We start from the raw sequence: 26,909 nt of genomic DNA on the forward strand, positions 1-26,909 counted from the left end.
ATCATCGGGCAAGTCAGTCAAAGTCCATACTTCGTTTTCATACATGGATCCTATCTCAGATTTCATGGCTTCTAGCCATTTGTCGGAATTCGGGCCCGCCATCGCTTCTTCATAGTTCGAAGGTTCACCGTTGTCTAACAACATGATTTCCAGGACAGGGTTGCCATACCACTCTGGTGCGGAACGTGTCCTTGTGGACCTACGAAGTTCAGCAGTAACTTGATTCGAAGCTTCATGATCATCATCATTAACTTCCTCCCCAGTCGGTGTAGGCACCACAGGAACATCTTCCCACGCTGCGCTACTTTTCGGTTCGGAAGGGGTGACTATCACCTCATTAAGTTCCACTTTCCTCCCACTCTCTTCTTTCGAGAGAAACTCTTTCCCCAGAAAGGACCCATTCTTGGGAACAAAGATCTTGCCTTCGGATCTGAGGTAGAAGGTATACCCAATGGTTTCCTTAGGGTATCCTATGAAGACGCATTTTTCCGATTTGGGTTCGAGCTTTTCAGGTTGAATTTTCTTGACATAAGCATCGCATCCCCAAACTTTTAGAAACGAGAGCTTAGGTTTCTTCCCAAACCATAATTCATACGGTGTCGTCTCAACGGATTTCGGCGGAGCCCTATTTAAAGTGAATGCGGCAGTCTCTAAAGCATAGCCCAAAATGAGAGCGGTAGATCGGTAAGAGACATCATAGATCGCACCATATCCAATAGAGTGCGATTACGACGTTCGGACACACCATTTCGCTGAGGTGTTCCAGGCGGCGTGAGTTGTGAAACGATTCCACATTTCCTTAAGTGGGCACCAAATTCGTGACTTAAATATTCTCCACCACGATCTGATTGTAAGAATTTTATTTTCCTGTCACGTTGATTATCAACCTCACTCTGAAATTCCTTGAACTTTTCAAAGGTTTCAGACTTGTGTTTCATTAGGTAGACATACCCATATCTACTTAAGTCATCAGTGAGAGTGAGAACATAACGATATCCTCCGCGAGCCTCAACACTCATTGGATTGCACACATCGGTATGTATGATTTCCAATAAGTTGGTTGCTCGCTCCATTGTTCCGGAGAACGGAGTCTTGGTCATCTTACCCATGAGGCATGGTTCGCACGTGTCAAATGATTCGTAATCAAGAGACTCCAAAAGTCCATCTGCATGGAGCTTCTTCATGCGCTTGACACCAATGTGACCAAGGCGGCAGTGCCACAAGTATGTGGGACTATCGTTATCAACTTTACATCTTTTGGTATTCACACTATGAATATGTGTAACATCACGTTCGAGATTCATCAAGAATAAACCATTGACCAGCGGGGCATGACCATAAAACATATCTCTCATATAAATAGAACAACCATTATTCTCGGATTTAAATGAGTAGCCATCTCAAATTAAACGAGATCCAGATACAATGTTCATGCTCAAAGCTGGCACTAAATAACAATTATTGAGGTTTAAAACTAATCCCGTAGGTAGATGCAGAGGTAGCGTGCCGACGACGATCACATCGACCTTGGAACCATTCCCGACGCGCATCGTCACCTCGTCCTTTGCCAGTCTCCGTTTATTCCGCAGTTCCTGTTTTGAGTTACAAATATGAGCAACCGCACCGGTATCAAATACCCAGGAGCTACTACGAGTACTGGTAAGGTACACATCAATTACATGTGTATCACATATACCTTTGGTCTTGCCGGCCTTCTTGTCCGCTAAGTATTTGGGGCAGTTCCGCTTCCAATGACCACTTCCATTGCAATAAAAGCACTTAGTCTCAGGCTTGGGTCCATTCCTTGGCTTCTTCCCAGTAACTGGCTTACCGGGCGCGGCAACTCCCTTGCCGTCCTTCTTGAAGTTCTTCTTACCCTTGCCCTTCTTGAACTTAGTGGTTTTATTCACCATCAACACTTGATGTTCTTTTCTGATCTCCACCTCCGCTGATTTCAGCATTGAATATACCTCGGGAATGGTCTTTTCCATCCCATGCATATTGAAGTTCATCACAAAGCTCTTGTAGCTTGGTGGAAACGACTGAAGGATTCTGTTAATGGCCGCGTCATCCGGGAGATTAACTCCTGGCTGAGACAAGCGGTTGTGCAACCCAGACATTCTAAGTATGTGCTCACTAACAGAACTATTTTCCTCCATTTTACAGCTGAAGAACTTGTCGGAGACTTCATATCTCTCGACCCGGGCATGAGCTTGGAAAACCATTTTCAGCTCTTCGAACATCTCGTATGCTCCATGTTTCTCAAAACGCTTTTGGAGACCCGGTTCTAAGCTGTAAAGCATGCCGCACTGAACGAGGGAGTAATCATCAGCACGTGATTGCCAAGCCTTCATAACGTCTTGGTTCTCTGGGATTGGTGCTTCACCTAGCGGTGCTTCTAGGAGATAATCTTTCTTGGCAGCTATGAGGATGATCCTCAGGTTCCGGACCCAGTCCGTATAGTTGCTTCCATCATCTTTCAGCTTGGTTTTCTCTAGGAACGCGTTGAAGTTGAGGACAACATGGGCCATTTGATCTACAAGACATATTGTAAAGATTTTAGACTAAGTTCATGATAATTAAGTTCATATAATCAAATTATTCAATGAACTCCCACTCAGATAGACATCCCTCTAGTCATCTAAGTGAAACATGATCCGAGTTAACTAGGCCGTGTCCGATCATCACGTGAGACGGACTAGTCAAGATCGGTGAACATCTCCATGTTGATCGTATCTTCTATACGACTCATGCTCGACCTTTCGGTCCTCCGTGTTCCGAGGCCATGTCTGTACATGCTAGGCTCGTCAAGTCAACCTAAGTGTATTGCGTGTGTTCCGAGGCCATGCCTGTACATGCTAGGCTCGTCAACACCCGTTGTATGCGAACGTTAGAATCTATCACACCCGATCATCACGTGGTGCTTCGAAACAAACAACCTTCGCAACGGTGCACAGTTAGGGGGAACACTTACTCGAAATTATTATAATGGATCATCTTACTTACTACCGTCGTTCTAAGCAAATAAGATGCAAAACATGATAAACATCACATGCAATCAAATAGTGACATGATATGGCCAATATCATTTTGCTCCTTTGATCTCCATCTTCGGGGCACCATGATCATCTTCGTCACCGGCATGACACCATGATCTCCATCATTGTGTCTTCATGAAGTTGTCACGCCAACGATTACTTCTACTTCTATGGCTAACGCGTTTAGCAATAAAGTAAAGTAATTTACATGGCGTTATTCAATGACACGCAGGTCATACAAAATAATAAAGACAACTCCTATGGCTCCTGCCGGTTGTCATACTCATCGACATGCAAGTCGTGATTCCTATTACAAGAATATGATCAATCTCATACATCACATATATCATTCATCACATCTTCTGGCCATATCACATCACTTAGCACATGCTGCAAAAACAAGTTAGACGTCCTCTAATTGTTGTTGCAAGTTTTTACGTGGCTTGTATAGGTTTCTAGCAAGAACGTTTATTACCTACGTAAAACCACAACGTGATATGCCAATTTCTATTTACCCTTCATAAGGACCCTTTTCATCGAATCCGTTCCGACTAAAGTGGGAGAGACAGACACCCGCTAGCCACCTTATGCAACTAGTGCATGTCAGTCGGTGGAACCTGTCTCACGTAAGCGTACGTGTAAGGTCGGTCCGGGCTGCTTCATCCCACAATACCGCCGAAACAAGATAAGACTAGTAGCGGCAAGAAGAATTGGCAACATCTACGCCCACAACTGCTTTGTGTTCTACTCGTGCATAGTAACTACGCATAGGCCTGGCTCATGATGCCACTGTTGGGGATCGTAGCAGAAATTTAAAATTTTCCTACGCATCACCAAGATCATCTATGGAGTATACTAGCAACGATGGGAAAGGAGTGCATCTACATACCCTTGTAGATCGCGAGCGGAAGCGTTCCAATGAACGAGGTTGATGGAGTCGTACTCGCCGTGATCCAAATCTCCGATGACCGAGTGCCGAACGGACGGCACCTCCGCGTTCAACACACGTACGGAGCAGCGACGTCTCCTCCTTCTTGATCCAGCAAGGGGGAAGGAGAGGTTGATGGAGATCCAGCAGCACGACGGCGTGGTGGTGGATGTAGCGGGATCTCGGCAGGGCTTCGCCGAGCTTCTGCGAGAGGGAGAGGTGTTGCAGGGGAGGAGGGAGGCGCCAAAGGCTGTAGTATTGCTGCCCTCCCTCCCCCTCCTTTATATAGGCCCCTTGGGAGGGGGGGCGCCGGCCAGGAACCCATCTGCATGGGGGGGCGGCGGCCAGGGGGGAGACTTGCCCCCCAAGGCAAGTGGGGCGCCCCCCCCCACCCTAGCGTTTCCAACCCTAGGCACAGGGGGGAGGCCCATGGGGGGCGCCCCAGCCCACTAAGGGCTGGTTCCCTTCCCACTTGAGCCCATGGGGCCCTCCGGGATAGGTGGCCCCACCCGGTGGACCCCCGGGACCCTTCCGGTGGTCCCGGTACAATACCAATAACCCCCGAAACTTTCCCAGTGGCCGAAACTGGACTTCCTATATATAATTCTTCACCTCTGGACCATTCCGGAACTCCTCGTGACGTCCGGGATCTCATCCGGGACTCCGAACAACTTTCGGGTTTCCGCATACTCATATCTCTACAACCCTAGCGTCACCGAACCTTAAGTGTGTAGACCCTACGGATTCGGGAGACATGCAGACATGACCGAGACGCCTCTCCGGTCAATAACCAACAGCGGGATCTGGATACCCATGTTGGCTCCCACAGGTTCAACGATGATCTCATCGGATGAACCATGATGTCGAGGATTCAATCAATCCCGTATACAATTCCCTTTGTCAATCGGTATGTTACTTGCCCGAGATTCGATCGTCGGTATCCCAATACCTTGTTCAATCTCGTTACCGGCAAGTCTCTTTACTCGTACCGCAATGCATGATCCCGTGACTAACTCCTTAGTCACATTGAGCTCATTATGATGATGCATTACCGAGTGGGCCCAGAGATACCTCTCCGTCATACGGAGTGACAAATCCCAGTCTCGATCCGTGCCAACCCAACAGACACTTTCAGAGATACCCGTAGTGTACCTTTATAGTCACCCAGTTACGTTGTGACGTTTGGCACACCCAAAGTACTCCTATGGTATCCGGAAGTTGCACGATCTCATGGTCTAAGGAGAAGATACTTGACATTGGAAAAGCTCTAGCAAATGAACTACACGATCTTTGAGCTATGCTTAGGATTGGGTCTTGGTCCATCACATCATTCTCCTAATGATGTGATCCCGTTATCAATGGCATCCAATGTCCATAGTCAGGAAACCATGACTATCTGTTGATCAACGAGCTAGTCAACTAGAGGCTTACTAGGGACACGTTGTGGTCTATGTATTCACACATGTATTACGATTTCCGGATAACACAATTATAGCATGAACAATAGACAATTATCATAAAAAAGAAATATAATAATAACCATTTATTATTGCCTCTAGGGCATATTTCCAACAGGATCATGGCGATGCATAGCAACGAGAGGGGAGAGTGTTGTCCATGTACCCTCATAGACCGAAAGCGGAAGCGTTAGCACAACACGGTTTATGTAGTCGTACGTCTTCATGATCCGACCGATCCAAGTACCGAACGTACTGCACCTCCGAGTTCAGCACACGTTCAGCTCGATGACGTCCCGCAAACTCCGATCCAGCAGAGCTTCACGGGAGGGTTCCGTCAGCACGACAGCGTGATGACGGTGATGATGTTGCTACCGACGCAGGGCTTCGCCTAAGCACCGCTATGATATGACAGAGGTGGAATATGGTGGAGGGGGGCACCGCGCACGGCTGGAATAGATCAACAGATCAACTTGTGTGTCTAGAGGTGCCCCCTGCCCCTGTATATAAAGGAGCAAGGGGGGAGGCGGCCGGCCAGGAGGAGGGCGCACCAAGGGGGGAGTCCTACACCCACCGGGAGTAGGATTCCTCCTTTTCCTTGTTGGAGTAGGGGAGGGAAGGAAGGGAGAGAGGAGGAGAAGGAAAAAGGGGGGCGCCGCCCCCCCCCTCCTTGTCCAATTCGGACTAGAGAGGGAGGGGGTGCGCGGCCTGCCCTGGCCACCCCTCCTCTTCTCCTTTAAGGCCCACTAGGCCCAATTAACTCCCCGGGGAGTTCCAGTAACCCACCGGTACTCCGGTATATGTCTGAAACTCCCCGAAACCATTCCGGTGTCCGAACATAGTCGTCCAATATATCGATATTTACATCTCGGCCATTCCAAGACTCCTCGTCATGTCCGTGATCATATCCGGGACTCCGAACTACCTTCGGTACATCAAAACACAAAACTCATAATACCGATCGTCATCTTACTTTTAGCGTGCGGACCCTACGGGTTCGAGAACTATGTAGACATGACCGGGACATGTATCCGGTCAATAACCAATAGCGGAACTTGGATGCTCATATTGGCTCGTACATATTCTACGAAGATCTTTATCGGTCAAACCGCATAACAACATACGTTGTTCCCTTTGTCATCGGTATGTTACTTGTCCGAGATTCGATCGTCGGTATCTCAATACCTAGTTCAATCTCGTTACCGGCAAGTCTCTTTACTCGTTCCGTAATACATCATCCCGCAACTAACTCATTATTTACAATGATTGCAAGGCTTATAGTGATGTGCATTACCGAGTGGGCCCAGAGATACCTCTCCGACAATCGGAGTGACAAATCCTAATCTCGAAATACGCCAACCCAACAAGTACCTTCGGAGACACCTGTAGAGCTCCTTTATAATCACCCAGTTACGTTGTGACGTTTGGTAGCACACAAAGTGTTCCTCCGGTAAACGGGAGTTGCATAATCTCATAGTCATAGGAACATGTATAAGTCATGAAGAAAGCAATAGCAGTAAACTAAACGATCAAGTGCTAAGATAACGGAATGGGTCAAGTCAATCACATCATTATCTAATGATGTGATCTCGTTAATCAAATGACAACTCATGTCTATGGCTAGGAAACTTAACCATGTTTGATTCAACGAGCTAGTCACGTAGAGGCATACTAGTGACACATTGTTTTGTCTATGTATTCACACATGTATCAAGTTTTCGGTTAATACAATTCTAGCATGAATAATAAACATTTATCATGAAATAAGGAAATAAATAATAACTTTATTATTTCCTCTAGGGCATATTTCCTTCAGTCTCCCACTTGCACTAGAGTCAATAATCTAGTTCACATCGCCTTGTGATTTAACATCAATAGTTCACATCTTTATGTGATTAACACCCATAGTTGACATCGATATGTGACCAACACCCAAAGGGTTTACTAGAGTCAGTAATCTAGTTCACATTGCTATGTGATTAACACCCAAAGAGTACTAAGGTGTGATCATGTTTTTCTTGTGAGATAATTTTAGTCAACGGGTCTGTCACATTCAGATCCGTAAGTATTTTGCAAAATTCTTATGTCTACAATGCTCTACACGGAGCTACTCTAGCTAATAGCTCCCACTTTCAATATGTATCTAGATCGAGACTTAGAGTCATCCAGATCGGTGTCAAAGCTTGCATCGACATAGCTCTTTACGACAAACTCTTTATCACCTCCATAACCGAGAAATATTTCCTTATTCCACTAAGGATAATTTTGACCGCTGTCCAGTGATCTACTCCTAGATCACTATTGTACTCCCTTGCCAAACTCAGTGGTAGGGTATACAATAGATCTTGGTACACAACATGGCATACTTTATAGAAGCTATGGCTGAGGCATAGGGGATGACTTTCATTCTCTTTCTATCTTCTGCCGTGGTCGGGCTTTGAGTCTTACTCAATTTCACACTTCGTAACACAGGCAAGAACTCTTTCTTTAACTGTTCCATTTTTTCGAGGAACCGGCAGGAGCACTGCCTTTTCATTTCAGACGAAAAAGAGGGTTTATGTACAAAGATGACAGGTTTTTCCGGGGAAACCTGACGAAACCCTTATAAGAACCGTTGTGGTATGCTAAGTGAACCAAATCACCCAATGCCAGTCGCCACTTGTGCCCTGCCAAAGGCGCAAGCCCGCATTCTTATGTCGTCGAGCACGATGGCCGCCACCTCCAGGTGAGTGAGGCGGGTGCCGATGAATATCCGGCGGTTGCGCTCCTTCTAGATATTCCTAATGGTGTAGAGGAAGTGACCGCTATGCCAGCGTCTTTCGTCCTTGGACAGGGGACAGATGAGCTGATCCCACCAGTCGGAGACTCCCATGGGAGGCGGAATTGTCATCATGTTCGTCGGCGCCTCCCCAGTCCATGCCTGAACATGCGACCAAACCACAATCGCAAATGGGCAGTCATTACAGAGGTGAGTTGCCGTCTCCGGTGCTCCCAGACACAGCGGGCATGTAGGATCGTGCGGCCATCCGCGAATAGCGAGCATGCCGGCTGTGAGGATCTTTCCATGGAGCACCAGCCAGGAAAAGAGCTTGCATTTGGGTTCTGCGTGTGCCTCCCAAATCTTCGTCGGCGAGAACCTGGGGAAGGAGCCAGAGAATTGGGCTGTATATGCCGAAGCGGCGGAGTAGATTCCATTTGTAGTCCAACGCCAGGAGATGGAGTCCTCCCTGATCGTAGACAGTGTAACCTGGGAGGTCAGAGATGCTATCGAGATGAATTCCTGGAGGTGTATGGGAGACTGAAGGCGGGCGACTGGTCTGATCCAGTTATCCTCGTGCAGCTCCTTGGACACTGTTCTCTGCTTTCTTGTGGCGATTTTGTATAATCCGGGAGCCAGCATCCTAAGGGGACCCTTTCCGGTCCAGTCATCATGCCAGAACAGAGCTTTGTGGCCATTACCCAGCACGATGGAGGTCGAAGCTCTGAATAGCACCATATCTGAGTCGTCGCAGGGTAGGGCAGAGCCCACCCACTGACGGTCAGGGTCGGTCCACATTAGCCATGGCCAGCGTAAGCAGAGAGCCCGACCAAATCTCTCTAGGTCTGTGATTCCCAGCCCACCTAGGGCCTTTGGCCTGCACACCGTCTTCCAGTTTACCAGGGAGTGCCCTCCGATCGCATTCTCGGAATTGTCGCCTTGCCATATGAAGTTGCGAGAGATCTTGCTAAGCCTATGGTTGGCCCACGCCGAAAGAGTGAGCGCAGTGAGGTGATGTGTGGCCATGGTGCATAGCACAGACTTTGCCAAGGAGACCCTTCCCGGCCTCGCAAGGTTCTTTCCTTCCATCCCGGAAGCTTGCCCATTGCTTTCTCTATGAGAGGTTGCAGATGAACCCTCTTGAGCCTTGAGGTATGCAGGGGAAGGCCCAAGTACTTAGTTGGGAATGCAGCGATCTTCACAGGGAATCCCGATAAAATGTGGGCGAGGTCAATCTGCTGGCAGTGAATAGGGAACACCTCCGTCTTGGTCACGTTGGTAATGAGACCCGATGCCTCCCCAAAACAGGCAAGTATCCCCGCAATGGCGTCCAATTCTTCCTTCACAGGGTTGGCAAAGATGCCCGCGTCATCAGCGTAAAGTGAAATTCTGCAGGAAGCCGAACGAGTCTTCATCGGCTGCAAAATCCCGGCGTTGGAGGCAGCCCGGAGCATAAGCTGAAGTGGGTCAATTGCAAGGATGAAAAGCATGGGGGACATAGGGTCACCCTGACGCAGCCACAAGCGTGAGAAAAAGGGGGGCCCGGGTTTCCATTTAGCAGAATCCACGAAGAAGATGATGCCAAGGACATGCAAATCCAGTCCTACCAACGTTGACTGAAACCAAGTTGCTCGAGTACCTCCAGTAGGTAAGCCCAGCCGACAGAGTCGAAGACCTTTGAGATGTCCAGCTTGAGGAAGAGGCCAGGCGTTGTCATGCGATGCAACTCCTTTACCAAGTTCTGCACATGTAGGAAGTTATCATGGATGCACCGTTTCTTCACGAAGGCGCTCTGGCTCTTGGAGACTAGCGTGGGGGCAGAGGGGCGAGCCGGTTTGCTAACAACTTCGAGAAAATCTTTGAGATGATGTGGATGAGGCTGATTGGGCGGTAGTCCCCAATCCTGGTGGCGTCTGCCTTCTTTGGCAGCAGAATTATGTTCGCCGAGTTGATCAGCCCGACGCAATCACCCCGTAGATCTGCCAGTTGTAGGATTGCGGCCACGACGTCGGTCTTGATAATCTCCCAGCAGGACTTGAAGAAGGCGCCAATGAACCCGTCCGGTCCTGGCACCTTGACCGAAGGCATAGAGAAAACTGCCTCCTTGATCTCTTCTTCATCGAACGGGGAGTCCAGCTGAGATAGGTCGTGGCGCTGCATACCGATGTTCTCCCAGGCCAGGCGTTTGGATCGCCGTGTCGGCCTTCCGAGGTGTCCTTGGAAGTGGTCGAGGAGGGCCCGCTCCTTGTCTTCAGTTGTAATTGCCAGCCCGACGTTGGTCCTGATTGTCTGAATAAATTCTTGCGCCTTCTTCCATTGGCTCGGGCATGGAAAAGCTTGGTGGTGGCATCCCCCAAACAGATCCAGTTAAGACGCGAGCGTTGTCTCATCTTGACCTTCTGGATGGCAAGAAGGCCAAGGTAGGAAGCCTTGAGTTGTCTCCTCAAAACCCTCTCAGATTCTGACAGCGGCCGCCCTTCCTCGGCGACGTCCAGACGCCAGATGATCTCCTTTGCCACCGCAATCTGGGTGTTTAGAACACCAACCCTCTCTTTTTGCCATTTGCGCAAAGCCTTCGCGGTTCGGCACAACTTGATATGAATCGTACGGAGGGCATCCCGGGAAAGGACGAGCTTGTTCCACACGGCCGCGACCGCATCATGGAAGCCGGGGAGTCGCAGCCAGAACTCCTCAAACTTGAAGGATGGCTTCCTCGCATTGTCGACGCACCCCTGAAGGAATAGCGGGGCATGGTCGGAGCAGGTCGTTGAGATGGCCTGGAGATGCGCATTTGGGAAGAGCAAATCCCAGTCATCGGAGTGGAAAACGTGGTCAATCTTGGTCATGACCAGATTTGCTTGCTCGTTGGACCAGGTGAAGCGCCTCCCACACATACGTAGCTCTTTTAGCTGCATGAAGTCAAGGGCCCCGCGGAATTTCCCAATGAGACGATGATTGATGTTGGCGTTGCTCTTGTCCGCCGCTTTAGTGATCAGATTGAAATCCCCCAAAAGAAGCCACTGCCTTCCAGTTGTGGCAGAGAGAGCCCTCAACTCCTCAATGAAAGCCACCTTCTCTGACTCACCCTGAGGACCATAGACGCAAGTGATGGTCCAGGCAATGCGATCATTTAGCATGGAGACAGAGGCGGAGATGGTGCCCGGAGTAGCCTGGTAGTTTGACAGCGCGAAGAAGCGGTTCGACGCGGCCAAGATCATTCCTCCTCTAGTGCCGGATGCAGGCAAGACAAAGTAATTGGCGGTGAAGCAAGGAACAAGCATCTCCCTGATGATGGAGTCATCAACTAGCTATAGCTTCATCTCTTGGAGACAGACGATGGAGGCATGGGAGTCGCGAACGATATCGCGAACGGCGTCACGGCGAGCGCGCGAGTTAAGTCCACGGACGTTCCAGCTGATGATTTTTACGTCAGATTGCGCCATATGGGAAACTTAAAAGTATCACGGTGGACTTCAGGAGGCGCCGAGGAAAAAGAATGAAACGGAATGAAGTGCAGCTAGCATACTTGAGCTTGGTGACACAATGTAGGGAAGATAGGCGACCTCCAGTCGCGATGATACATGGTTCTGGACGACTAAAACGAAGAGCAGGAAAGGAACGGTGATACATCATGCTCGCAGGAGAGGAGCCCAACAAGCAACGGCAACTAGGGAGCCTACACATCAGCGACCTGGGCAACAGCGTTTGCAACCTCCTGGGCGGCTTTCTTCTTCTTCTTCTGCGCCTTCTTCTGGGTGATATCCTTGGCGTGCGCTACCAGTCCAGCAATAGCCTGGACCACGGGGGCCGCGAGCGGGCTGCTGAACAAGTCGAGGTAGGCCTGCTTAGCCTTGTCGTCGTATCCAACAGACGGGTCCAGTACACCACAGACCTTGGCAATGAGCTCCTGGACCACCTTTGTAGCAACCCCGGGCGGGGCTTTTGCCTTCTTCTTGTCGAGCCGGGCGCTACAACAAGCGGGCACGACCGGCACGCCCCCCTTGCCCCTACGGGTGGCCGGAGTAGACAGCAACGGGGCGGGTGGCTCCCCGGCGACGCTGGCGAGGTATGTACTCATTGAAAATACTTATCAAGCGTCTTCATCTATTTCTATAGATCTTGATGCTCAATATGTAAGCAGCTTCACCGAGGTCTTTCTTTGAAAAACTCCTTTCAAATACTCCTTTATGCTTTCCAGAAAATTCTACATTATTTTCGATCAACAATATGTCATTCACATATACTTTATCAGAAATGCTGTAGTGCTCCCACTCACTTTCTTGTAAATACAGGCTTCACCGCAAGTCTGTATAAAACTATATGGTTTGATCAACTCATCAAAGCATATATTCCAACTCCGAGTTGCTTGCACCAATCCATATATGAATCGCTGGAGCTTTACACATTATGTTAGCACCTTTAGGATCGACAAAACCTTCTGGTTGCATCATATACAACTCTTCTTTAAGAAATCCATTAAGGAATGTAGTTTTGACATCCATTTGCCAGATTTCATAAAATGTGGCAATTTGCTAACATGATTCGGACAGACTCAAGCATCGCTACGAGTGAGAAAATCTCATCGTAGTGAACACCTTGAACTTTGTCAAAACCTTTTTCGACAAGTCTAGCTTTGTAGATAGTAACACTACTATCAGTGTCCGTCTTCCTCTTGAAGATCCATTTATTTTCTATGGCTTGCCGATCATCGGGCAAGTCAACCAAAGTCCACACTTTGTTCTTATACATGGATCCCATCTCAGATTTCATGGCCTCAAGACATTTCGCGGAATCTGGGCTCATCATCGCTTCCTCATAGTTTGTAGGTTCGTCATGGTCAAGTAACATGACCTCCAGAACAGGATTACCGTACCACTCTGGTGCGGATCTCACTCTGGTTGACCTATGAGTAGGGCTGGACCAAAAGCTCGTAGCTCGCGAGCTTAATGAGCACTCGAAAGTTCGGCTCGTTAAGCTCGTAGCTTGCTTCTTAATGAACAGAGCCAATCATTGACTTTATCTCGTTAAGCTTAACGAGCTCAACCAGCGAGCTAATGAGTTTCACGAGTAGCTCGTTAAGCTCGTTAGTAACAACACAATACATATTTTCATCTTACGTGACAAACTTTTTGTAGCACCTCACCCCGTTTATTTAATCTAATCGATATATGAGGCAACAAACTACTTCATTTCTTTTTGTAGTCACCATATTTCATCTTGAAAACCATACCTACACATTCATCATGTATATCGTAACACATTATAATCTGTCAACGAGCGCTCGTGAGCGCTCACGAGCTTAACGAGCTTCAAACGAGCCAAGCCGAGCAGGGTTTTCTGCTCGTTAATCTTAACGAGCTTAACGAGCCGAGCCTTAACGAGCACGAGCTTAACGAGTACGAGCTTAACGAGCCGAGCTACTTGTTAGTCCACCCCTACCTACGAGGTTCGGTACTAACTTGATCTGAAGTTATATGATCATCATCATTAGCTTCCTCACTAATTGGTCTAGGAGTCATAGGAACAGATTTCTGTGATGAACTACTTTCCAATAAGGGAGCAGGTACAGTTACCTCATCAAGTTCTACTTTCCTCCCACTCACTTCTTTCGAGAGAAACTTCTTCTCTAGTAAGGATCCATTCTTAGCAACGAATGTCTTGCCTTCAGATCTGTGATAGAAGGTGTACCCAACTGTCTCTTTTGGGTATCCTATGAAGACACATTTCTCCGATTTTGGGTTTGAGCTTATCAAGATGAAACTTTTTCACATAAGCATCGCAACCCTAAACTTTAAGAAACGACAACTTTTGTTTCTTGCCAAACCACAGTTCATATCGTGTCGTCTCGACGGATTTAGATGGCGCCCTATTTAACGTGAATGCAGCTGTCTCTAATGCATAGCCCCAAAACGATAGTGGTAAATCGGTAAGAGACATCATAGATTGCACCATATCAAATATAGTACGGTTCCGATGTTCGGACACACCATTACGCTGTGGTGTTCCAGATGGAGTGAGTTGCGAAACTATTCTGCATCGTTTCAAATGAAGACCAAACTCGTAACTCAAATATTCTCCTCCATGATCAGATCGTAGAAACTATATTTTCTTGTTACGATGATTTTCCACTTCACTATGAAATTCTTTGAACTTTTCAAATGTTTCAGACTTATGTTTCATCAAGTAGATATACCCATATCTACTCAAATCATCTGTGAAGGTCAGAAAATAATGATACCCTCCGCGAGCCTCAACACTCATCGGACCGTATACATCAGTATGTATTATTTCCAACAAGTCAGTTGCTCGCTCCATTGTTCCGGAGAACGGAGTCTTAGTCATCTTGCCCATAAGGTATGGTTCGCAAGCATCAAGTGATTCCAAAAGCCCGTCAGCATGGAGTTTCTTCATGCGTTTTACACCAATATGGCCTAAACGGTAGTGCCACAAATAAGGTGCACTATCATTATTAACTTTGCATCTTTTGGCTTCAATATTATGAATATGTGTATCACTACGATCGAGATCCAACAAATTATTTTCATTGGGTGTATGACCATCGAAGGTTTTATTCATGTAAACAGAATAACAATTATTCTCTGATTTTAAATGAATAAATGTATTGCAATAAACATGATCAAATCATATTCATGCTTAACGCAAATACCAAATAACATTTATTTAGGCTCAACACTAATCCCGAAAGTATAGGTAGTGTGCGATGATGATCATATCAATCTTGGAACCACTTCCAACACACATCGTCACTTCACCCTTAACTAGTCTCTGTTTGTTCTGCAACTCCCGTTTCGAGTTACTTCTCTTTACAACTGAACCAGTATCAAATACCGAGGTGTTTCTATAAACACTAGTAAAGTACACATCAATAACATGTATATCAAATATAGCTTGTTCACTTTGCCATCCTTCTTATTCGCCAAATACTTGGGGTAGTTCTGCTTCCAGTGACAAGTCCCTTTGTAGTAGAAGCACTTAGTCTCAGGCTTAGGTCCGGACTTGGGCTTCTTCACTTGAGCAACTTGCTTGCCGTTCTGACATTCTGAGCACATGCTCACTAGCTGAGCAATTCTCCTCCATCTTGTAGGCAAAGTACTGTCAGAGGACTCATACCTCTCGACACGGGCATGAGTATGAAATACTAATTTCAACTCTTGGAACATCTCATATGATCCGTGGCGTTTCAAAAAACGTCTTTGAAGCCCCGATTCTAAGCCGTAAAGCATGGTGCACTAAACTATCAAGTAGTCATCATATCGAGCTTGCCAAACGTTCATAACGTCTGCAGTTGCTCCTGCAATCGGTCTATCACCTAGTGGTGCATCAAGGACATAATTCTTCTGTGCAGCAATGAGGATAATCCTCAGATCACGGATCCAATCCGTATCATTGCTACTAACATCTTTCAACTTAGTTTTCTCTAGGAACATATCAAAAATAAACAGGGGAGCTAAACGCGAGCTATTGATCTACAACATAGATATGCTAATGTTGGGGAACATAGTAATTTCACAAAAATTCCTACGCACACGCAAGATCATGGTGATGCATAGCAATGAGAGGGGAGAGTGTTGTCCACGTACCCTCGTAGACCGAAAGCGGAAGCGTTAGCACAACGCGGTTGATGTAGTCGTACGTCTTCACGATCCGACTGATCAAGTACCGAACGCACGGAACCTCCGAGTTCAGCACACGTTCAGCCCGATGACGTCCCTCAAACTCCGATCCAGCCGAGTGTTGAGGGAGAGTTTGTCAGCACGACGGCGTGGTGACGATGATGATGTTCTACCGACGCAGGGCTTCGCATAAGCACCGCTACAGTATTATCGAGGTGGACTATGGTGGAGGGGGCACCGCACACAGCTAAAAGATCAAATGATCAATTGTTGTGTCTAGGGTGCCCCCTGCCCCTGTATATAAAGGAGCAAGGGGGGAGGTGCGGCCAGCCAGGAGGAGTCCTACTCCCACCGGGAGTAGGACTCCCTCCCTTCCTTGTTGGACTAGGAGAGGAGAGGGAAGGAGAGAGGGGGAAAGGAAAGGGGGGCGCCGCCCCCCTTCCTTGTCCAATTCGGACTTGGGGGGAGGGGCGCGCGGCTGCACCTTGGCCACCTCTCCTCTTCCACCAATTGGGCCCATGAGGCCCAATAGCCTCCGGGGGGGTTCCGCTAACACCCGGTACTCCGGTATATATCCGATAACCCCCGGAACCATTCCGGTGTCCGAATATAGTCATCCAATATATTAATCTTCATGTCTCGACCATTTCAAGACTCCTCGTCATGTCTGTGATCACATCCGGGACTCCGAACAACCTTCGGTACATAAAAACATATAAACTCATCATATAACTGTCATCGAAACGTTAAGCGTGCGCACCCTATGGGTTCGAGAACTATGTAGACATGACCGAGACACGTCTCCGGTCAATAACCAATAGCGGAACCTGGATGCTCATATTGGCTCCCACATATTCTACGAAGATCTTTATCGGTCAAAGCGCATAACAACATACGTTGTTCCCTTTGTCATCGGTATGTTACTTGCCTGAGATTCGATTGTCGGTATCTCAATACCTAGTTCAATCTCGTTACTGGCAAGTCTCTTTACTCGTTCCGTAATACATCATCCCGCAACTAACTCATTAGTTACAATGCTTGCAAGGCTTATAGTGATGTGCATTACTGAGTGGGCCCAGAGATACCTCTCCGACAATCGGAGTGACAAATCCTAATCTCGAAATATGCCAACCTAACAAGTATCTTCGGAGACACCTGTAGAGCACCTTTATAATCACCCAGTTACGTTGTGACGTTTGGTAGCACACAAAGTGTTCCTCCGGTAAACGGGAGTTGCATAATCTCATAGTATAGGAACATGTATAAGTCATGAAGAAAGCAATGGCAGAATACTAAATGATCAAGTGCTAAGCTAACGGAATGGGTCAAGTCAATCACATCATTCTCCTAATGATGTGATCCCATTAATCAAATGACAACTCATGTCTATGGCTAGGAAACATAACCATCTTTGATCAATGAGCTAGTCAAATAGAGGCATGCTAGTGACACTCTGTTTGTCTATGTATTCACACATGTATCAAGTTTTCGGTTAATACAATTCTAGCATGAATAATAAACATTTATCATGAAATAAGGAAATAAATAATAACTTTATTATTGCCTCTAGGGCATATTTCCTTCAGTCTCCCACTTGCACTAGAGTCAATAATCTCGATCACATCGCCATGTGATTTAACATCAATAGTTCACATCACCATGTGATTAACACCCATAGTTCACATCGTCATGTGACCAACACCCAAAGGGTTTACTAGAGTCAATAATCTAGTTCACATCGCTATGTGATTAACACCCAGAGAGTACTAAGGTGTGATCATGTTTTGCTTGTGAGAGAAGTTTAGTCAACGGGTCTGCCATATTCAGATCCGTATGCATTTTGCAAATTTCTATGTCTACAATGCTCTGCACGTAGCTACTTTAGCTAATTGCTCCCACTTTCAATATGTATCCAGATGAAGACTTAGTGTCATCTGGATCGGTGCCAAAACTTGTATCGACGTAACCCTTTTACGACGAACCTTTTGTCACCTCCATAATCGAGAAACATATCCTTATTCCACTAAGGATAATTTTGACCATTGTCCAGTGATCTACTCCTAGATCACTATTGTACTCCCTTGCCAAAATCAGTGCAGGGTATACAATAGATCTGGTACATAGCATGGCATACTTTATAGAACCTATGGCTGAGGCATAGGGAATGACTTTCATTCTCTTTCTATCTTCTGCTGTGGTCGGGCTTTGAGTCTTACTCAATTTCACACCTTGTAACACAGGCAAGAACTCTTTCTCTGACTGTTCCATTTTGAACTATTTCAAAATCTTGTCAAGGTATGTACTCATTGAAAAAAAAAACTTATCAAGTGTCTTGATCTATCTATATAGATCTTGATGCTCAATATGTAAGCAACTTCACCGAGGTTTTGCTTTGAAAAACTCCTTTCAAACACTCCTTTATGCTTTGCAGAATAATTCTACATTATTTCTGATCAACAATATGTCATTCACATATACTTATCAGAAATGTTGTAGTGCTCCCACTCACTTTCCTGTAAATACAGGCTTCACCGCAAGTCTGTATAAAACTATATGCTTTGATCAACTCATCAAAGCGTATATTCCAACTCCGAGATGTTTGCACCAGTCCATAGATGGATCGCTGGAGCTTGCACATTTTGTTAGCACCTTTAGGATCGACAAAACCTTCTGGTTGCATCATATACAACTCTTCTTTAAGAAATCCATTAAGGAACGTAGTTTTGACATCCATTTGCCAGATTTGATAAAATTTGGCATTTTGCTAACATGATTCGGACAGACTCAAGCATCGCTACGACTGAGAAAATCTCATCGTAGTCAACACCTTGAACTTTGTCAAAAACCTTTTTTGACAAGTCTAGCTTTGTAGATAGTAATACTACTATCAGCGTCCGTCTTCCTCTTGAAGATCCATTTATTTTCTATGGCTTACCGATCATCGGGCAAGTCAACCAAAGTCCACACTTTGTGCTCATACATGGATCCCATCTCAGATTTCATGGCCTCAAGCCATTTCGCGGAATCTGGGCTCACCATCGCTTCTTCATAGTTCGTAGGTTCGTCATGGTCTAGTAACATAACCTCCAGAACAGGATTTCCATACCACTCTGGTGCGGATCTTACTCTGGTTTACCTATGAGGTTCGGAAGTAACTTGATCTGAAGTTACATGATCATCATCATTAGCTTCCTCACTAGTTGGTGTAGTAGTCACAGGAACAGTTTTCTGTGATGAACTATTTTCCAATAAGGGAGCAGGTACAGTTACCTCATCAAGTTCTACTTTCCTCCCACTCACTTCTTTTGAGAGAAACTCCTTCTCTAGAAAGGATCCATTCTTAGCAACGAATATCTTGCCTTCGGATCTGTGATAGAAGGTGTACCCCACTGTCTCCTTTGGGTATCCTATGAAGACACATTTCTCCGATTTGGGTTTTAGCTTATCAGGATGAAACTTTTTCTTATAAGCATCGCAACCCCAAACTTTAAGAAACGACAACTTTGGTTTCTTGCCAATCCACAGTTCATACGGTGTCGTCTCAACGGATTTAGATGGTGCCCTTTTTAACGTGAATGCAGCTGTCTCTAATGCATAACCCCAAAACTATAGTGGTGAATCAGTAAGAAACATCATAGATTGCACTATATCCAATAAAGTACGGTTATGACGTTCGGACACACCAGTACGCTGTGGTGCTCCAGATGGCATGAGTTGCGAATCTATTCCGCATTGTTTCAAATGAAGACCAAACTCGTAACTCAAATATTCTCCTCCACGATCAGATCGTAGAAACTTTATTTTCTTGTTACGATGATTTTCCACTTCACTCTGAAATTATATGAACTTTTCAAATGTTTCAGACTTTATGTTTCACCAAGTAGATATACCCATATCTGCTCAAAACATCTGTGAAGGTCTGAAAAATAACGATACCTGTCGCGAGCCTCAATATTCATTGGACCACATACATCAGTATGTATGATTTCAACAAATCTGTTGCTCGCTCCATTGTTCCGGAGAACGGAGTCTTAGTCATCTTGCCCATGAGGCATGGTTCGCAAGCATCAAGTGATTCATAATCAAGTGATTCCAAAAACCCATCAGCATGGAGTTTCTTCATGCGCTTTACACCAATATGACCTAAACGGTAGTGCCACAAATAAATTGCACTATCATTATTAACTTTGCATCTTTTGGCTTGAATATTATGAATATGTGTATCACTACGATTGAGATCCAACAAACCATTTTCGTTGGTGTGTATGACCATAGAAGGTTTTATTCATGTAAACAGAACAACAATTGTTCTCTAACTTAAATGAATAACCGTATTGCAATAAACATGATCAAATCATATTCATGCTCAATGCAAACACCAAATAACACTTATTTAGGTTCAACACTAATCCCGAAAGTATAGGCAGTGTGCGATGATGATCATATCAATCTTGGAACCACTTCCAACACACATCGTCACTTCACCCTTAACTAGTCTCTGTTTATTCTGCAACTCCCGTTTCAAGTTACTAATCTTAGCAACTGAACCAGTATCAAATACTGAGGGGTTGCTATAAACACTAGTAAACTACACATCAATAACATGTATATCAAATATACCTTTGTTCACTTTGCCATCCTTCTTATCCGCCAAATACTTGGGGCAGTTCTACTTCCAGTGACCAGTCCCTTTGCAGTAGAAGCACTTAGTCTGAGGCTTAGGTACAGACTTGGGCTTTTTCACTTGAGCAGCAACTTGCTTGCCGTTCTTCTTTGAAGATCCTTTTCTTCCCTTTGCCCTTTTCTTGAAACTAGTGATCTTTTCAACCATCAACACTTGATGCTTTTCTTGATTTCTACCTTCGTCGATTTCAGCATCACGAAGAGCTTGGGAATCGTTTCCGTTATCCCTTGCATATTATAGTTCATCACGAAGTTCTAGTAACTTGGTGATAGTGACTAGAAAACTCTGTCAATCACTATCTTATCTGGAAGATTAACTCCCACTTGATTCAAGTGATTGTAGTACTCAGACATTTTGAGCACATGCTCACTAGCTGAGCAATTCTCCTCCATCTTGTAGGCAAAGTACTGTCAAAGGTCAAATACCTCTCGACACGGGCATGAGTATGAAATACCAATTTCAACTCTTGGAACATCTTATATGCTCCGTGGCGTTTCAAAACATTTTTGAAGTCCCGGTTCTAAGCCGTAAAGCATGGTGCACTTAACTATCAAGTAGTCATCATACCGAGCTTTTGTCATAACGTTCATAATGTCTCTATCTGCTCCTGCAATAGGTCTGTCACCTAGCGGTGCATCAAGGACATAATTCTTCTCTGTAGCAATGAGGATAATCCTCAGATCACGGATCCAATCCGCATCCTTGGTACTAACATCTTTCAACTTAGTTTTCTCTAGGAACATATAAATTAAACGGGGAGCAACATCGCGAGCTATTGATCTACAATATAGATATGCTAATACTACCAGGACTAAGTTCATGATAAATTAAAGTTCACTTAATCCTATTACTTAAGAACTCCCACTTAGATAGACATCCCTCTAATCCTCTAAGTGATCACGTGATCCAAATCAACTAAACCATGTCCGATCATCACGTGAGATGGAGTAGTTTCAATGGTGAACATCACTATGTTGATCATATCTACTACATGATTCACGCTCGACCTTTCGGTCTCCGTGTTCCGAGGCCATATCTGTTATATGCTAGGCTCGTCAAGTTTAACCTGAGTATTCCGCGTGTGCAACTGTTTTGCACCCGTTGTATTTGAACGTAGAGCCTATCACACCCGTTCATCATTTGATGTCTCAGCACGAAGAACTTTCGCAACGGTGCATACTCAGGGAGAAAACTTATACCTTGATAATTTAGTGAGAGATCATCTTATAATGCTACCGTCGATCTAAGCAAGATAAGATGCATAAACGATAAACATCACATGCAATCAATATAAGTGATATGATATGGCCATCATCATCTTGTGCTTGTGATCTCCATCTCTGAAGCACCGTCATGATCACCATCGTCACTGGCGTGACACCTTGATCTCCATCGTAGCATCGTTGTCGTCTCGCCAACTATTGCTTCTACGACTATCGCTACCGCTTAGTGATAAAGTAAAGCAATTACAGGGCGATGGCATTGCATACAATAAAGCGACAACCATATGGCTCCTGCCAGTTGCCGATAACTCGGTTACAAAACATGATCATCTCATACAATAAAATATAGTATCATGCCTTGACCATATCACATCACAACATGCCCTGCAAAAACAAGTTAGACGTCCTCTACTTTGTTGTTGCAAGTTTTACGTGGCTGCTACGGGCTGAGCAAGAACCGTTCTTACCTACGCATCAAAACCACAACGATAGTTTGTCAAGTTGGTGATATTTTAACCTTCGCAAGGACCGGGCGTAGCCACACTCAGTTCAACTAAAGTTGGAGAAACTGACACCCGCTAGTCACCTGTGTGCATAGCACGGCGGTAAAACCAGTCTCGCGTAAGCGTACGCATAATGTCGGTCCGGGCTGCTTCATCCAACAATACCGCCGAACCAAAGTGTGACATGCTGGTAAGCAGTATGACTTATATCACCCACAAATCACTTGTGTTCTACTCGTGCATATGACATCTACGCATAAAACCTGGCTCGGATGCCACTGTTGGGCAACGTAGTAATTTCAAAAAAATTCCTATGCACACGCAGGATCATGGTGATGCATAGCAATGAGAGGGGAGAGTGTTGTCCACGTACCATCGTAGACTGAAAGCGGAAGTGTTAGCACAACGCGGTTGATGTAGTCATACGTCTTCACGATCCGACCGATCCAAGTACCGAACGTACGGCACCTCTGAGTTCAGCACACGTTCAGCTCGATGACGTCCCGGGAACTCCGATCCAGCAGAGCTTCATGGGAGAGTTCCATCAGCACGACGGCGTGATGACGGTGATGATGTTGCTACCAACGCAGGGCTTCTCCTAAGCACCACTACGATATGACTGAGGTGGAATATGGTGGAGGGGGGCACCGCACACGGCTGGAATAGATCAACAGATCAACTTGTTTGTCTAAAGGTGCCCCCTGCCCCCGTATATAAAGGAGCAAGGGGGGTGGCGGCCGGCCATGAGGAGGGCGCGCCAAGGGGGAGTCCTACTCCCACCAGGAGTAGGATTCCTCCTTTTCCTTGTTGGAGTAGGAGAGGGAAGGAAGGGAGAGAGGAGGAGAAGGAAAAAGGGGGGCGCCGCCCCCCCCCTCCTTGTCCAATTCGGACTAGAGGGGGAGAGGGCGCGCGGCCTGCCATGGCTGCCCCTCCTCTTCTCCTCTAAGGCCCACTAGGCCCAATTAACTCTCAGGGGGTTCCGGTAACCCCCCGGTACTCCGGTATATGTCCGAAACTCCCCGAAACCATTCTGGTGTCCGAACATAGTCGTCCAATATATCGATCTTTACGTCTCGACCATTTCGAGACTCCTCGTCATGTCCGTGATCATATTCAGGACTCCGAACTACCTTCGGTACATCAAAACACAAAACTCATAATACCAATCGTCATCTTACTTTAAGCGTGCGGACCCTACGGGTTCGCGAACTATGTAGACATGACCGAGACACGTCTCCGGCCAATAACCAATAGCGGAACCTGGATGCTCATATTGGCTCCTACATATTCTACGAAGATCTTTATCGGTCAAACCACATAACAACATACGTTGTTCCCTTTGTCATCGGTATGTTACTTGCCCGAGATTCGATCGTCGGTATCTCGATACCTAGTTCAATCTCGTTACCGGCAAGTCTCTTTACTCATTCCGTAATACATCATCCCGCAACTAACTCATTAGTTACAATGCTTGCAAGGCTTATAGTGATGTGCATTACCGAGTGGGCCCAGAGATACCTCTCCGACAATCGGAGTGACAAATCCTAACCTCGAAATACGCCAACCCAACAAGTACCTTCAGAGACACCTGTAGAGCTCCTTTATAATCACCCAGTTATGATGTGACGTTTGGTAGCACACAAAGTGTTCCTCCGGTAAACGGGAGTTGCATAATCTCATAGTCATAGGAACATGTATAAGTCATGAAGAAAGCAATAGCAGTAAACTAAACGATCAAGTGCTAAGCTAACGGAATGGGTCAAGTCAATCACATCATTCTCTAATGATGTGATCCCGTTAATCAAATGACAACTCATGTCTATGGCTAGGAAACTTAACCATCTTTGATTCAACGAGCTAGTCATGTAGAGGCATATTAGTGACACATTGTTTTGTCTATGTATTCACACATGTATCAAGTTTCCGGTTAATACAATTATAGCATGAATAATAAACATTTATCATGAAATAAGGAAATAAATAATAACTTTATTATTGCCTCTAGGCCATATTTCCTTCACACATCTCTATCTTTACCGTTTTCTTAGTTCGATCCTTTTAGTAATATCTTGATCTAGTAGAATAAAGTTTTTAGTATGATTTAGTTTTGAGTTTTGCCTTATGATCCCTCTATGTAATCGAGTACGTGAGCTATATAATAAAGATTAGTGTTGAGTCAAGGGCTTGATTATTTTTCCATGATTTTGAGGGAATAAAAGAAAAAGAAATAAAAAGAGATCATATTGATCTTATGAAGAGTAATGACTTCACATATAAAGAGTATGATGATTAAAAGTTGTTGAGAGTTGACAAACATAGTTTTGGTCATCATTGCAATTAATAGGAAGTAATAAGGAAAGAGAAGTTTTCACATATAAATATACTATCTTGGACATCTTTTATGATTGTGAGCACTCATTAAAATATGACATGCTAAAGAGTTGATGTTGGACAAGGAAGACAACGTAATGGGTTATGTTTTCTTATATCTGAGATAAAGTATATTGTCATGGATCATCCAACATGTTGAGCTTGCCTTTCTCCCTTATGCTAGCCAAATTCTTTGCACCAAGTAGAGATACTACTTGTGCTTCCAAATACCCTCAAACCCAGTTTTGCCATAAGAGTCCACCATATCTACCCATGGATTGAGTAAGATCCTTCAAGTAAGTTGTCATTGGTGCAAGCAATAAAAATTGCTCTCTAAATATGTATGATTGATTAGTGTGGATGAAATAAGCTTTATACGATCTTGTGATGTGGAAGAAATAAAAGCGATGGACTGCATAATAAAGGTCCATATCACAACTAGCAATATAAAGTGACGTTCTTTCGCATTAAGATTTTGTGCATCCAACCCTGAAAGCGCATGACAACCTCTGCTTCCCTCTGCGAAGGGCATATGTTTTACTTTTATCTCTTGCCCTTATGCAAGAGTCATGGTGATTTTCACCTTTCCGTTTTTACATTTTATCCTTTGGCAAGCACCTTGTGTTGGAAAGATCCTGATATATATACCCAATTGGATGTAAGTTAGCATGAACTATTATTGTTGACATTACCCTTGAGGCAAAAGGTTGGGAGGCGAAACTATAAGCCCCTATCTTTCTCTGTGTCCGATTAAAACTCCGTAACCACAAGTATTGCGTGAGTGTTAGCAATTGTGAAAGACTAAATGATAGTTGAGTATGTGGACTTGCTGAAAAGCTCTTACATAGACTCTTTCCGATGTTATGATAAATTGCAATTGCTTCAATGACTGAGATTATAGTTTGCTCGTTCTCAATGAAGTTTCTGATTCATATTTGACATTGTGAATATATTATTACTTGAGCATAAGAAATCATATGATAATATCCATATATGTTGTTGTTATAAGAATGATCATGATGCCCTCATGTCCGTATTTTATTTTATCGACACCTCCATCTCTAAACATGTGGACATATTTATCGTTGTGGGCTTCCGCTTGAGGACAAGCGAGGTCTAAGCTTGGGGAGTTGATACGTCCATTTTGCATCATGCTTTTATATCGATAATTATTGCATTATGGGTTGTTATTACACATTATGTCACAATACTTATGCCTATTCTCTCTTATTTTACAAGGTTTACATAAAGAGGGAGAATGCCGGCAGCTGGAATTCTGGACTGGAAAAGGAGCAAATATTAGAGACCTATTCTGCACAACTCAAAAAGTCCTGAAACTCCACGGAAGTTATTTTTGGAAATAATAAAAAATACTGAGCGAAGAAAATACCAGAGGGGGCCCACACCCTGGCCATGAGGGTGGGGGGCGCGCCCTACCCCCTGGGCGCGCCCCCTGCCTCGTGGGCCCCCTGGTGGCCCTCCGGTGCCCATCTTCTGCTATATGAAGTCTTTCGTCCAAGAAAAATCATAAGCAAGCTTTCGGGACGAAACTCAGCCGCCACGAGGAGGAACCTTGGCGGAACCAATCTAGGGCTCTGGCGGAGCTGTTCTGCCGGGGACACTTCCCTCCGGGAGGGGGAAATCATCGCCATCGTCATCACCAACGCTCCTCTCATCGAGAGGGGCCCAGTCTCCATCAACATCTTCACCAGCACCATCTCCTCTAAAACCCTAGTTCATCTCTTGTATCCAATCTTTGTCTCCAAGTCTGGGATTGGTACCTGTAGGTTGCTAGTAGTGTTGATTACTCCTTGTAGTTGATGCTAGTTGGTTTATTTGGTGGAAGATCATATGTTCAGATCCTATATGCATATTAATACCCCTCTGATTATGAATATGAATAAGATTTGTGAGTAGTTACGTTTGTTCCTGAGGACATGGGAGAAGTCTTGCTATTAGTAGTCATGTGAATTTGGTATTCGTTCGATATTTTGATGAGATGTATGTTGTCTCTCCTCTAGTGGTGTTATGTGAACGTCGACTACATGACACTTCACCATTGTTTGGGCCTAGAGGAAGGCATTGGGAAGTAATAAGTAGATGTTGGGTTGCTAGAGTGACAGAAGCTTGAACCCTAGTTTATGTGTTGCTTCGTAAGGGGCTGATTTGGATCCATATGTTTCATGCTATGGTTAGGTTTACCTTAATACTTCTTTTATAGTTGCGGATGCTTGTAGTAGGAGTTAATCATAAGTGGGATGCTTGTCCGAGTAAGGACAACACCCAAGCACCGGTCCACCCACATATCAAATTA

General features: G+C 45.3%; 1 protein-coding gene across 1 annotated transcript; it reads right to left on the reverse strand.

Annotated features, from left to right (window-relative positions):
* Positions 1–9,987: 9,987 nt before the first annotated feature.
* On the reverse strand, positions 9,988–11,462 carry LOC141043079 (uncharacterized). The gene is made up of 2 exons (XM_073511996.1): positions 10,578–11,462; positions 9,988–10,470 (listed from the first exon to the last, which is right to left on the reverse strand). The coding sequence occupies exons 1-2, from the start codon at positions 11,460–11,462 to the stop codon at positions 9,988–9,990; spliced, it is 1,368 nt and encodes a 455-aa protein (XP_073368097.1).
* Between the last annotated feature and the right edge of the window lie 15,447 nt (positions 11,463–26,909).

The sequence above is a fragment of the Aegilops tauschii genome, chromosome 3 (assembly GCF_002575655.3).
Source record: "Aegilops tauschii subsp. strangulata cultivar AL8/78 chromosome 3, Aet v6.0, whole genome shotgun sequence".
NCBI classification, from domain to species: Eukaryota; Viridiplantae; Streptophyta; class Magnoliopsida; order Poales; family Poaceae; genus Aegilops; species Aegilops tauschii.